Raw genomic sequence first — 15,349 nt, 5'->3', positions numbered from 1 at the left:
TACATGTACAGTACAGGATGTCCGTCAATAGCAAGTCTAAAATAAGGTCACAGTGACCTACTTGTGGATTGTGAACAGTGACCTACTTGTGGATTGTGAACAGTGACCTACTTGTGGATTGTGAACAGTGACCTACTTGTGGATTGTGACACACCTTTCCCCTAAGATGCATCAACTGACCAAGTTTACTTTTTAATACTAATATCAACTATTTAATCAAACTCGATAACAGTTATTGATGTTACCTTTACAGGTAGCTGATACTTACCTATACAGGTAGACAAACTAATTCCGCTGTTACAAAATCATTATCAATTATCCTGCTTTCTCTCTCTTTCACACACAGAATTCACATCCATTAATTCTTAGATATAGAACCCTTCCCCCACCGAAAGCAATTAACCAAATTAGCTAAAGATGTCAAAGCAAAGAGAAATACCAGATCCATAAATACTTAATACATAAGAGGGAAAGGAAAAGAGAGAGAGCTGAACAAAACATGACTAGGACAGGAAAATTCTTTGCTATTTGGCAAAATGAACAAAGTGTAAACAAAATCAGGAAATATACGATTTTACCTTTATTTACACTTTTTGCTTCTCCTATCAACAACAAACTACATATTAAGCTGAAGCAGGGATCAAAAAGCAGGAATCACCATACTAACATTTTACAAATCAATCAATGCATGGATTATTAAATAAGACTAGTATACACATTAGAATTCCTGTTAAAGGTAGGAACTGAAATGACACAAAACTGATTTATTATTTATTTTCTCTATTTTTAAATGTGAAACCAGCTTAAGTTTTTTTTTTTTTTTTTTTTCCAAACTTGCCTACTTTTTCAAATTCTTGAACACTGAGATTCTATTATGACATTTATCTAAACACACATCTAACTAAATCACCAGTTAAAACAATATCACAGATTTCTCAACAACTACTCGTTACTTTGACATGTAGAAACAACACTTTATGTTCTTCTTTGATGAACAAATTCGTATTTCATTGTCCCTTAATTTCATGATTGAGCACATCCAGGTAAACAACAAAAATTATGTGTTTTATGAAAAATAATGAAACCACAGTAAAAATATGTTTACTGGGAAATTTTTACATTTCCAATGTTTGTGCCTTTGATGTCTGCATGTACAAAATGTAATAATGAGTCATCTCCTTGAGTATGTGATACAGTTGTAAATTATACAAGTATGAATTCAGATACAGTACATGGGAATTCCGACAGAAATGAAAGTTGAATGTAAATATATGAAATCAACTTCATTTAAGAAAGTTCATGGGGGTATGAAATGTGACACTGGCATACTTCATAAAGTATGTTAGAAAAAGTATGCTGGCAGTTCATACCCTCGTGTATTTTCATAAGTGAAATTTATTTCTTAAATAAAACTGCTATGCTATTTAACCTACATAAAAGTTTTAAGAATCTACATAGATGTACATGTATAAGAGCAAGTGAGAGTGTATTCCCAGTCTCCGAGAAATAAAGGTTTGGTTCAGACACTGAATGACATGACAACATTCTGCAACCCTTGTAGTAAACGAGTTTGTTTGACAGGAAAATTTTGCCTCTTTTCCACACAGATGCAGCTGTTCTAACTTGATATACAATCAGTATATAGTGTACATCAAAAGCCATCATTTAATAAAACACTTGCAGATTAATGTTCAGTGTTGCTGTGGTGATATGAATTTTATCACATGACAGTAGGAAATGCAGGTATCTCACCATGACTTGTTAGGTCATTATCGAATATACACATGTATGAATAAATTACGCACAGTGGAATGGGGACACCTAAATTAAAGTTTTTATATCATCTATTTCAAATCACATTTGGAATAAAAAAAATCTGAGTTGATCTGAAAGATACATGTACAAAAAGAATCATTATAATAAATGTAAAGTAGATCATTTACTACTTATATGTACCTAAATGTAAAGTAGATCATTTACTACTTATATATACCTATATGTAAAGTAGATCATTTACTACTTACATGTACCTAATGTAAAGTAGATCATTTACTACTTCTATGTACCTAAATGAATATACGTAATTCTGATTTTTCCTGGAGTACTGCTATACTACAGTAAACAATACCACAACTTTCCACCGGGAAGACGTACATGTATAATGTAAGTATGCTCCTAAGAAAGTCTTAAAGCAAAAATATTCTATTGAAATGTTTCTACATGTACATCAATAGAGAATATCAAGATTGCGCGATTTGATATTTGCTGTATCCAACGAGTTGAAATGATGTATCTATTCGCGAAGCTTGCCGACCTAATAAATCACCATTTTGGCAAGATCGAAACCAAATAGGATTCTAAGTAAAATTAACTTGTCCAAACAGGCTAATGCAGAGTAAACTCTGTCTGCTCTTCATTTAGTACATGTACGTCTCGAGCGTGCCGGCAGACTGTAAACTCTGTCTCTCTGTTCTTCATTTAATACGTCTGGAGTGTGTCGGCAGACTATAAACTCTGTCTCTGTTTTTCATTTAGTACGTCTGGAGTGTGTCGGCAGACTGTAAACTCTGTCTGTCTGTTCTTCATTTAGTACGTCTGGAGTGTGTCGGCAGACTGTAAACTCTGTCTGTCTGTTCTTCATTTAGTACGTCTTGAGCGTGCCAGCAGACTGGACTTCCATGCACTGCATCATTCACTAAGTATTATGCAAGTTTTCACACAAACTCCAGGTGCTCCAACTATCCATGACATTGCAGTCAAAGACACTAACAGCGAAGTGCTAGGAACTAAGAGTTTCGCTATAAACATGATTTATTATATCTGACAAGCTCATGATATTTTAAAACTATCGTTTTATGTCTACTGTATCAGAGAAATGACATTGATAGCATTAAGTTAGGCTTGCAATAATGGAGAATGGCTTCAAAGTGTATGAAAATTTAGTAAAAGCAAAATACTACCATTATAGATAGTTAATTACAGTTCCAAAGTTTAAGATAAATGACAGAGGTTGAGAAACTACAGGCACTGAAGAGTGGATTCAAGCAAAACAACACAGCTGTGGAAAATTCTATTTTACCCCATTTCATAACAGGTTGATGCGTTCCACTTAATAAACTTATTCTTTTTCAAACATACACAGCAATCTAGTGACATGACAACATGAGGGACCCATTACAATACGACCCACCATTACTATATTGCAGAGCCAGAAAGACTGGTTCAGAACGTACCTGGAATTTCGTCCTTGGCCACTTTAGACAATCTCTCTTGCAGCACACTGGCCATGTCTGTTCCCGTTTTGTTACTACTTATGCTGCTGGCAGAGTATATTTCTTGAAAAAAAAGTTAACTAGTAAATATTAATTCAGTCACAAAAAGTTGAATATAGCCTTTGTCTTCAGTGAAATTTTTGTTCTCTGCTTAAAGTTATATTTAATATTTGATTTGTACATTAAATTTTTATACTCTCTTTACAAATTTTAATGATAAATTACAATATTTGAAATATCATCTACAATCCATTTAAATATCATCTACAAACTATTTGAAATACCTTTTCAAAATGCATTTGATATATCACCATTATTTAACATACATGTACATCTGTATCAATCACATTATTTTTGCTGTGGATAATTTTTAACAATTTTGTGGGTCTATTTAGTTTGCAAAACTATTTTTGGAAATATCAATTCATAGAAAAGACGTTTTACTTTATTTAGCAACAAAATAATGAATCATGAAACTATGTTACATAAAAATAAATCTAAAGCAAAATATTTTATTCACCCAATTTTGCAAAATTCCACACAAAAAATTTCCACAAATTACTTTATGAGAGTTGGTGGCCTTTGACCTTAAATCCAAATAGTGCCGTCTCTTCATGCAAAGTTTCATTGTACATGTCCAAATGGTATTTAAGACACCATTAGGAAACTATTTCTTATCATATATGACCCAATGACCTTAACCTTGGGACTTATAATTCAAGAGACCCATGATGGGCCTTCACATTCACCTGAGTCACCTTGCTCACATGTAAAATAAAAACTTGAAAATTGACTTCTGGCTAACAATTTCATTTGTAACAAGATGGGAAAGAGTGACTAATTTCAATTATAGCAAAATACCATTATCAATCATCACCCTTCATTTTGCCATATATGAAGTTTCTGACCTGTATAGATCAAAAGTTGTGATCGAAGTCAAAGATATAAATGTACAAAAAGACAGACAGACCAAAAACAACATGTCCCCTACCCTCTACCTCAGAGGGCATAAATATTCAAGTTTTTACTGGTCACAACTCTCTCAGTAGTTGTACTATTCCCTTACCCCTCGACTGTTTAGTAGTGGCACCACTGGCGTTGACAGATGAGTGTCGTTTATTTAATTTCAACCAAGGACCCTCCCACTTTGTTGCCTGAGCCTCCACCTCCTTCTCCTGGCTGAGAAGATTGGACAGATTTGATTGGCTGGACCCTGTGTTGGACTGATTTGATTGGCTGGACCCTGTGGTACTCTTCCGGGCCACTGATCTCTTCTTCACTGGGCCTGAAGGACTAGGAGTTGGGGCCTTTGGCACAGAAAGAGGAGCTGGTGATGGACTACCCTGATTCTTCATCATCTTTGGGCCTACAATTTCAGACATATTGTATGCCAGTGTGCAATATGCACCCCCCCCCCCCCTATATTTTCAAAGTCGGCAAATAAATATCCAAAATAATCTTGGGAAGCAAAATTATTAATTTTTATTGGATGTAATTAACATAGGAGTGTACTCCCAGAAAAAGACTTTTGTGATATATTCATCAACATTTTCAGTTTCTAGACACCAAAAATGTAATATTTACTGAGACTAACACAAAATGTAAAAAAAAAAAATTCTGATGCCTGACATATCAACAAATCAATTTTTGATAGATTTTGCACCAGCTTTCTGCAGCAGGAAATGAACAATGTAGAAATAAGCACCTGCTTGGTTACTCTGCTGTAGGTTTCCATCCTCCGAATTTCCCCTGGTATACTCCACCACATGTTTTTTATTGGTAGGCATGTTTGTACGTCTCATTTTACCTGTGGCTTTGTTTGCATTGGACTGAAAAAAATTATTTTAAAGTGAACAATACAATGTAAAATCTAGATGTGATGAACTTAACTTGCATCTTTTGAGGGTGTAACTATGTCCCATATTTCAATTCAAAATGTTCATGTATGACCTAGGTGCATACATGTAAATAATTCTGCCATAAAATATCTGCTCAAAAGTACCTAGACCTGTGTATTCTCATGATAAAAGTATATCAAATTTCAATTCAAAATGTCCACGTACATGACTACATGTACATGTACAACTGAGATAATGCATGCAAACTGAATTATTTGAATTTTTTGAATTTCAAGGGGCACAACTCTTGTCAAAAATTATTCAACAAGAAACGAGTAATATCAAAATCTTAGTATTTTCATGAAGTACCTATATCCCAAATTTCAGTGGAATATACACATTTGTAGCAGAGATAACGAACAGAAACTGAATTATGACAAGAGGAAAGAAAAGGATAATGCTACTGTATATTTCATGGCGGGGGCATAAAAAAATCAAATGAAACTATTTCAAATGTTCTTTCATTCCTACTTCATACTTTCTCCCTCCTTTACAGAGTTACAGATTGCTTTACCAGAGCAGTAAACAGAGGTTCCAGCCTTGTTGAACCCCTGTAGATCCATTCTATCCTTTTATCCGCCAGGAAATACATCTTGGCCAAACTGGAATCCACTTCCTCCACCTTCGCAGTCCACCTGACAGAAATACATTCAAAGTACTACACCAATCATATTCAAATCAAAAGCATAGGTATTGCAGATCTTTAGGTCAGTGGTTCAAATCTGTCTCCTGGGATATTTTTTCTCCCTTTCTTGAAACCTTAGTTATGGGCTAGCATGCACAATGCATCTCTTTTAATTGAAACCTTAGTTATGGGCTAGCGTGCACAATGCATCTCTTTTAAGGAATAATAATACATCGTCATATTAGATGAATGCCTTTTGAACCATGAATGGAAAATAAATATTAGTAATACATTCTATATATCTATATATATATATATTGAATTCTATTGTTGAGATGTTTAGCTCTGTGGTTTTATGTGTGAGACTAGCAATTTGTAGATCATAAAGTCAAATCTCATCCCCCACCCCCACCCCGCCCCAACCCTGACTATGGTCATGGGCATAAAAAAAAAAAGCACTCCAACCCACACAACTTGGAGTACATTTGCATTTGAATTAGCATGGCCCTGCTACTTTTGAAATGAATTTGTTTTAATTAATTTCATGTATATTCCCATATAAAACTTAGATCCCCTATTGTGGCTACACTCTACCCTTAAGGACCTGTTGTGAACAAACTGCAATCTACTTTATGTCAGAAAGCTTTCATGTCAATTTCTAATTTTCTGGCTCAGTGTTCTTGAGAAAAAGATTTTAAAAGATTTTTCCTGTATAACAGCAAGTAATACTTTGATCCCATATTGTGGCTCCGCCCTACCCCCAGGGACCATGATTTGAACAAAATTGAATCTACTCTATGTCAGGAAGCTTTCATGTAAATTTCAACTTTTCCAGCCCAATTGTTCTTGAGAAGATTTTTAATCAACCCCATCCAATTTTTGTCTTTTCCTTGATTATCTCCTCTTTGTAGGGAGCATGGCCTTTCATTGAACAAACTTGAATCCCCCTCACCCAAGGACAATTTGTGCCAAGTCTCATTGAAACTGGCTTGGTGGCTCTGGAGAAGATGAAAATGTGAAAAGTTAACACCAAAGAAAACAAGGACGACAACAGATGGATCAATTTTGATCAAAAAAGCTCACTCAGGAGCTAAAAAATAAGTCTTCAATTTCAAAATATATTGTACATGTATTATTGTACATAACAAATCTTAAAGGGGCTAATTTTTTCCTGGTTATGCTCTATTAAAACACATTTTTGTTTCACTAAATACAGAAAATTTTAATGTTTACGCTTTGAACATGATCTAATCTAAGTACACAGCTGTCATGGTTTTTTTTATTGTTGTTTCTTGTGCATCTCTTACCATTTTCCATTCCATTCTGTTCTCACTGTTTGACCCTTGTTCAGTCTGACCATTGGTCTCTAAAATAAAAATAAACAGACAACATTTATGTCTGCAACTGAGAGCTCTCATAATAAAGCATGTTAATAGACAGTTATTTCCCATGCAACTATTGTATGTTGTTTTTTAAATTCTACGATGTTAAAATTTTACGATTCCTTACACCAGTACAATCGCATGGATTTAATTTCATGCTATAGGAAATCTACTTTTAAAATTTTGATAACAAAGGCATTGAAATATTTTTAATATATTATTCAATATGGGTTTCATTTTGCAGAAAAATAACTAACAGTGAATATAGTGAAATTAATTTTTCATTTCCTAATCTACAGTCCCGTGGGGATCTGGGTTAGAAAAGGTCCTCAGTACCCCTTGCTTGTCATAAGAGGCAACTAATTGGGGTGGTCCTTTGGATGAGACTGTGGCACGATAAAGATCTCTCCCTGCTCAAAGGCTGTAAGCGCCAAGCACAGACCTAAATTTTGCAGCCCTTCACCGGTGATGTCAACGTCTCCATATGAGTGAAAAATTCTCAAGCAGGATGTTAAACAATATACAACCAACCAACCCAAACTACAGTACTTCTATCCTGTTTACACTTACTTCTGGGTATATCTACAGTCTGTGTACACTTACTTCTGGGTATATCTACAGTCTGTGTACACTTACTTCTGGGTATATCTACAGTCTGTGTACACTTACTTCTGGGTATATCTACAGTCTGTGTACACTTACTTCTGGGTGTATATACAGTCTGTGTACACTTACTTCTGGGTGTATATAGTCTGTGTACACTTACTTCTGGGTGTATCTATAGTCTGTGTACACTTACTTCTGGGTGTATATAGTTTGTGTACACTTACTTCTGGGTGTATATATAGTCTATGTACACTACTTCTGGGTATATCTACAGTCTGTGTACACTTACTTCTGGGTGTATATACAGTCTGTGTACACTTACTTCTGGGTGTATCTATAGTCTGTGTACACTTACTTCTGGGTGTATCTATAGTCTGTGTACACTTACTTCTGGGTGTATATAGTTTGTGTACACTTACTTCTGGGTGTATATATAGTCTATGTACACTACTTCTGGGTATATCTACAGTCTGTGTACACTTACTTCTGGGTGTATATACAGTCTTTGTAAACTACTTCTGGGTATATATACAGTCTATGTACACTAACTTCTGGGTATATATATAGTCTGTGTACACTTACTTCTGGGTGTATATATTGTCTGTGTACACTTACATCTGGGTGTATCTACAGTCTGTGTAAACTACTTCTGGGTGTATATACAGTCTGTGTATACTTACTTCTGGGTATATCTACAGTCTGTGTACACTTACTTCTGGGTGTATATAGTCTGTGTACACTTACTTCTGGGTATATATATAGTCTGTGTACACTTACTTCTGGGTATATCTACAGTCTGTGTACACTTACTTCTGGGTATATCTATAGTCTGTGTACACTTACTTCTGGGTATATATATAGTCTGTGTACACTTACTTCTGGGTATATATATAGTCTGTGTACACTTACTTCTGGGTGTATATAGTCTGTGTACACTTACTTCTGGGTATATATATAGTCTGTGTACACTTACATCTGGGTATATCTATAGTCTGTGTACACTTACTTCTGGGTATATATAGTCTATGTTCACTACTTCTGGGTATATCTACAGTCTGTGTACACTACTTCTGGGTATATATAGTCTGTGTACACTACTTCTGGGTATATCTATAGTCTGTGTACACTTAGTTCTGGGTATATATATAGTCTGTGTACACTTACTTCTGGGTATATCTACAGTCTGTGTACACTACTTCTGGGTATATATAGTCTGTGTACACTACTTCTGGGTATATCTACAGTCTGTGTACACTTACTTCTGGGTATATCTACAGTCTGTGTACACTTACTTCTGGGTGTATATACAGTCTGTGTACACTTACTTCTGGGTATATATACAGTCTGTGTACACTTACTTCTGGGTGTATATAGTCTGTGTACACTTACTTCTGGGTATATCTACAGTCTGTGTACACTTACTTCTGGGTATATCTACAGTCTGTGTACACTTACTTCTGGGTATATCTACAGTCTGTGTACACTACTTCTGGGTATATCTACAGTCTGTGTACACTTACTTCTGGGTATATATACAGTCTGTGTACACTTACTTCTGGGTGTATATACAGTCTTTGTAAACTACTTCTGGGTATATATACAGTCTGTGTACACTTACTTCTGGGTGTATATACAGTCTTTGTAAACTACTTCTGGGTATATCTACAGTCTGTGTACACTACTTCTGGGTATATCTACAGTCTGTGTACACTTACTTCTGGGTATATATAGTCTATGTTCACTACTTCTGGGTATCTCTACAGTCTGTGTACACTTACTTCTGGGTGTATATACAGTCTGTGTACACTTACTTCTGGGTATATCTACAGTCTATGTACACTTACTTCTGGGTGTATATAGTCTGTGTACACTTACTTCTGGGTATATCTACAGTCTGTGTACACTTACTTCTGGGTGTATATAGTCTGTGTACACTTACTTCTGGGTGTATATACAGTCTGTGTACACTTACTTCTGGGTGTATCTACAGTCTGTGTACACTTACTTCTGGGTATATATACAGTCTGTGTACACTTACTTCTGGGTATATCTACAGTCTGTGTACACTTACTTCTGGGTGTATATAGTCTGTGTACACTTACTTCTGGGTATATATACAGTCTGTGTACACTTACTTCTGGGTATATCTACAGTCTGTGTACACTTACTTCTGGGTGTATCTACAGTCTGTGTACACTTACTTCTGGGTATATCTATAGTCTGTGTACACTTACTTCTGGGTGTATATACAGTCTTTGTAAATTACTTCTGGGTATATATACAGTCTGTGTACACTACTTCTGGGTATATCTACAGTCTGTGTACACTACTTCTGGGTATATCTACAGTCTGTGTACACTTACTTCTGGGCATATCTATAGTCTGTGTACACTTACTTCTGGGTGTATATAGTCTGTGTACACTTACTTCTGGGTATATATACAGTCTGTGTAGACTTACTTCTGGGTGTATATACAGTCTTTGTAAACTACTTCTGGGTATATATACAGTCTGTGTACACTACTTCTGGGTATATCTACAGTCTGTGTACACTTACTTCTGGGTGTATATACAGTCTGTGTACACTTACTTCTGGGTATATATACAGTCTGTGTACACTTACTTCTGGGTGTATCTACAGTCTGTGTACACTTACTTCTGGGTGTATATACAGTCTGTGTACACTTACTTCTGGGTATATATACAGTCTGTGTACACTACTTCTGGGTATATCTACAGTCTGTGTACACTTACTTCTGGGTGTATATACAGTCTGTGTACACTTACTTCTGGGTATATCTACAGTCTGTGTACACTTACTTCTGGGTATATCTACAGTCTGTGTACACTTACTTTTGGGTGTATATACAGTCTGTGTACACTTACTTCTGGGTATATCTACAGTCTGTGTACACTTACTTCTGGGTGTATATATTGTCTATGTACACTTACTTTTGGGTATATCTACAGTCTGTGTACACTTACTTTTGGGTGTATCTACAGTCTGTGTACACTTACTTCTGGTGTATATCTACAGTCTGTGTACACTTACTTCTGGGTATATCTACAGTCTGTGTACACTTACTTCTGGGTACTGTTTGAGGTAATCTTTGATAAATTCCTGAGAATCCTGATGGATATCTTCCCAAACATTCAAACCTAGAAAATAGAAACACAATGTCCATAGGACTCATTGCTCATCTAAGAAGTCAAAATTATCAGTCAACCCCTTTCAAGTGGAACAAACTTGAATCTTTATCATATAAGGAAGCTTTCAAACAAGACTTTACTTTTCTGGTTTTGTGAAATCTTACACACCTCATCCTTTTTTTTTTTTAACTTATCTCCCCTCTTCAAGGCCCAACATTTGATAAAAATTTGAATTCCCATGTTTCGTTAGGTTGAAATTAATCTAGCAGCTCTTGACAATCAATTGAAAATTTCCGTTGGAAAAGTTAATATTTGATAACAACAAACAAAACAATGGACAACGAAATCTGGAAAGTCCATCAAATGGCTCATTAAGCAGTTACAACTCATTTAAAGTTAACTATTCTGGTTCAGGAAAATATTAAAATTTCTTTCATCACATTCTTTATTTTCACATCTACAAGAACTTTCCTTACTGAAACCTAGTCAAATGTAAATACAACAGTCTGTTAGGGGGGTCCAATTGAAATTTGTGTGGATACAACTGGCGGTTATGGAGGTCCGACTGAATTTTGTGTGGATACAACAGGCTGTTATGGGGATCCGACTTAATTTTGTCATGCTTCCCTTTGATTATTTTTTAAATATAAAAACACAAAAACTTTTTTTGCCAACCATGAATACCAGACATTTACATTGTATTTACCCATGCTTGATTTATAGGTAAATCATTCACATTAATACAACTATATCAGAATTACATACAGGGGTCGAAATTAACCTATATATATTATATTAACCTATAAATATTAATTAACCTTTTCTTCCATTGGCTAATTTTAGCCTGTAGGTTAAAAAATCAACAGGCTAAAATGAAAACCTACAAGCTAAAATAAAAATACTGAAGCAGAGCTCTTTTTTCATACATTTTTTTTAAATCAATGATTTTCCCCATCATTATTGAGCCTAGTGGGTTAACAGGCATCGTTTGGACAAGACACTAAGTTACGTAAATCATATGGTGCAATGTTAAGGTCTCTTGACCATCGCACATCTGATCCACAACCTGTCTACCGCAGGTCTAAATCCAATGTCTTCCAATTTCACGCCACACCAGGGGTGTCACTAGTGATTTTTCAAAGCAAATCCCGGACTCATGGTTTATAAGCAGCACGATCACGAGTCCCATGAACATTTTTGATAATCGTCTACGCGCCGAGCAGTGCACTCGTGTCATCACTACAACCCAACATCAATATGACAATAAATTAATGTTGATACAATGTAGGTTATTCTGATAAAAATTACTACCAGAAGACTTGGTAAAACATAGACTCCGATTTTTTTTTTTTTAGATAAATGAATAACGAAAACCTTATACTTGGAATTCAATTTAATCACACCTATAGGTGAACAGGACTCGTGGCACATGTCTATAGTTTTCATCATAATGCAGTTCCGACCTCTAAAGCATTTGTTTGACTCCAAGTTTCTTAAAAAATCATAAAAGAAAAATCCGGATAGAAACGGTTGTTGAAATCAGTCGTTCATGTAAGCGTTTGTATGATTCTGAATGCAAGTTTAGGAAAAGCGAATAGCGCATCACCGTATAAAACGAATACGATACTGGTTTGTAAATCACCACTCGCTAAGATTTGCGAGTGTCCACTATTTTTACTCTTTATTTTTCAAATGTACTCGCATTTTGCGAGTATTTCTCGCCAATTTCGAGCCCTGTACATATTTACAGTTCCTTTTCATTAACTCACATTAATTTGGCAATTATAAGATTGATTTTGGACCATTCACAAACTGATCATATACCATCATATATATGTATTTCATTGTTTACCATATATTTATTTTGTGTACTTTCATCCAGAAAAACAATTTTTAAAAAAGCATTAACATACAAAATCATTCATGTTTCCCATTACAAAATCATTCATGTTTCCCATTTATCAACTCATAAACCAGAGATCTCAAAACACATTTTTTGATTAATATATTGTATATTTTGTGTCCATGTTACATTTGCACAAATCACAGGGCTTAGCCCCTTTGAACTAAAATTCATATTGTGTAACACATATTAAAATCTCTTACTTTCATTCCTACCTGTACCTTAATTTTAATTTGAATATAATATTCACATGCTGTTTAAACTGTATATGTTTCCTTCTACCAACCACCCATTGTACTCCCAAAGAATATGAACTTACTCTGAGCCAATACTTTATGGATGTCGTCTGACCGTGAATATTGAGCATAGCCATCATCAAAGAATATCAGGTATCTGAAATTAGAATCACACCACATACACACCGTACATGTAGGTAAGCAAGGGCCATACCACTGTAAACCAACCCTTATTTGCATGCAATAAATATTTGCGTGGTTCATGAGAATCTCTTCTTTGCGAATATTTCTCGCCACAAACCAATCCTTTAATGCATCTTGTATTTGTTTAAGCTAAACTTAACATGGGTTGCAAAAATTATTTGCTGTGAACTGGTTCAGCACTGGTAAATCATGAAGTAAAGTCATCAAGAATAAAAATGGTTGACAGTATTCGCCTTATCAAAATGCAGGTGATTTCTAAGAAATGACTTTATAGTTTGTATTCATGCATGTTTGATTTGTATGTAAATTTTTGTCACCTGTAAGCATTTCTCTGGTTGGGGGTTTCAGCGACAATTCCAGCGTAGAACGAGGCCATCGACTCTTCATCCTTGTAGAGTGCTGTCAATAAAATTTGTATCTTAATCATTCCTAATTCGTTTGTCAACTAAAGATTTGCGATCTTTGTGTTTTCTTCCGTTAAAGTTAGATATTAATCTTACCGACCACCCTGGTTCCCACGGCCACTGGCTTACTCAGTGGGTCCTTAAAAGCGCAGTTTAGAGCCCTCAGTGTCTTCTTTCCTTTGCCATCAAACTTCACAGTGTAATCCCTCTGTGAACAAATAAGTCCGCACATGATCAATTCTGATAGGAACGAGTTAAAAAAAACAACACACGATCGACTGCTAGGAAAATGATATACTGCAACCGTTCAAAACAGATTGACTGCTATGAAAATTATGTACCATAACCGTTCAAAAAAACATGATTGACTGCTAGGAAAATAATGTATCATAACAGATTTAAAAAAATTGATTGAATGCTAGGAAATGATAGACCGTAACCATTCATAAAATCATGATTGACTGCTAGAAAAATGATACATCGTAATAGATCAAACAAGAGTACCGCCAACGGTACATAATATGCCCGTGAAAAGCTAATATAGGGAGTTTTTCTTACACCATGATTGTAGAACTTGCCTTCAAGTAGTATCAGCAATCATCAGAGTGTGACATACTTTCTTTGCATTGAAAAACAAGACCAATCATGTACTCTCTATGTAATATTTTCACTTGGCATAAGATGTACATTGTATGTGTACCAAGTTTAATGGTCCTTGCCCCAACGAATTGGTCTGTAAAATCCTGGAGCTTACAGTTCTGTCTGTATCCTGCCCACAAGGTCTGGATAGACAGACGGACGGACAGAGCCATACCATAATACATCCCGTCTTTGACGGGCATATAAAAAACATGATTAAATGCTAGGAAAATGATACACCGTAACTGTTTATAAAAACTTGATCAACAATCTAATGAAAATGGTCTCTTTGAAAGTATGATATATCTAACATAAACTCAATATAAAGTAAAGTTAAAGAGATACGATCCTGAAAAAAAAGATGGTGATTCACAATGATGGATTCCAATTCCGAGTACAAATTAACATCCAGATATAATTACATTAGCCACGTCCTGCTCATCTGTCATGTCCGCCACTGTACCTTTGTACCAAATGTCATTGTGTTTCTTTCCAAGCACCTTGCTTCCCACCTTAACATCTCTATCAAACAATGAAAAATAAGGAGAATGTTAGTCAACAAAATTAAAGACAGGACCATACAGCTCACCGGGGCTTGAAGCCAACTTTTTATATCACCAGTCCAGTCGGACTGATGGGGTATAATTTCAACCAGTCAGCAGAAAATTTTTCCAGTCTAACAGAGTTTTCCGAAAATAATTAAACATATTTCGTTAATGTTATTAAAATGAAATTAAACTCAATATGCCTCAGTCAGACAATATTGTAACACTTAAATGTGGGATTTATATTTACGAATCAGATTCGTCTGATATCTACAGATCGAAGCATGCCAAATGTGCGTATAAAATTTCATAAGTAAATTTTCCAAAATGATGCTTTAGAAAATTAAAGTTTTCATATATTCTTAGGTACGGTAAAACATTAGCTGGTTCCCTTCCATGGTCCCTGGTTCCATAATTTGTACAAACTAATTGTACATGTTCACATACATGAATCTTGGATGTGTTTATCCCTATGTAAAACTGTC

The 15,349-nt window shown here is 35.2% G+C and overlaps 1 protein-coding gene across 13 annotated transcripts in view; it reads right to left on the bottom strand.

Moving 5' to 3' along the window:
* Positions 1–15,349, bottom strand: part of LOC125646988 (histone-lysine N-methyltransferase SETDB1-like) — a 61,219-nt gene that overhangs the window by 35,373 nt on the left and 10,497 nt on the right. For all 13 annotated transcript variants that reach the window (XM_056141027.1, XM_056141031.1, XM_056141028.1 and 10 more), the window contains 10 exons: positions 14,742–14,841; positions 13,777–13,888; positions 13,594–13,675; positions 13,156–13,229; positions 10,869–10,942; positions 7,103–7,161; positions 5,685–5,805; positions 4,978–5,101; positions 4,339–4,638; positions 3,234–3,335 (listed from right to left, as the gene is read on the bottom strand). In XM_056141027.1, coding sequence (XP_055997002.1) covers positions 3,234–3,335; positions 4,339–4,638; positions 4,978–5,101; positions 5,685–5,805; positions 7,103–7,161; positions 10,869–10,942; positions 13,156–13,229; positions 13,594–13,675; positions 13,777–13,888; positions 14,742–14,841 — 1,148 coding nt within the window. The remainder of the gene's footprint in view (positions 1–3,233; positions 3,336–4,338; positions 4,639–4,977; positions 5,102–5,684; positions 5,806–7,102; positions 7,162–10,868; positions 10,943–13,155; positions 13,230–13,593; positions 13,676–13,776; positions 13,889–14,741; positions 14,842–15,349) is intronic.

Source organism: Ostrea edulis, chromosome 6 (genome assembly GCF_947568905.1).
Source record: "Ostrea edulis chromosome 6, xbOstEdul1.1, whole genome shotgun sequence".
NCBI lineage: Eukaryota > Metazoa > Mollusca > Bivalvia > Ostreida > Ostreidae > Ostrea > Ostrea edulis.
This window is presented reverse-complemented; position numbering and strand designations above follow the sequence as displayed.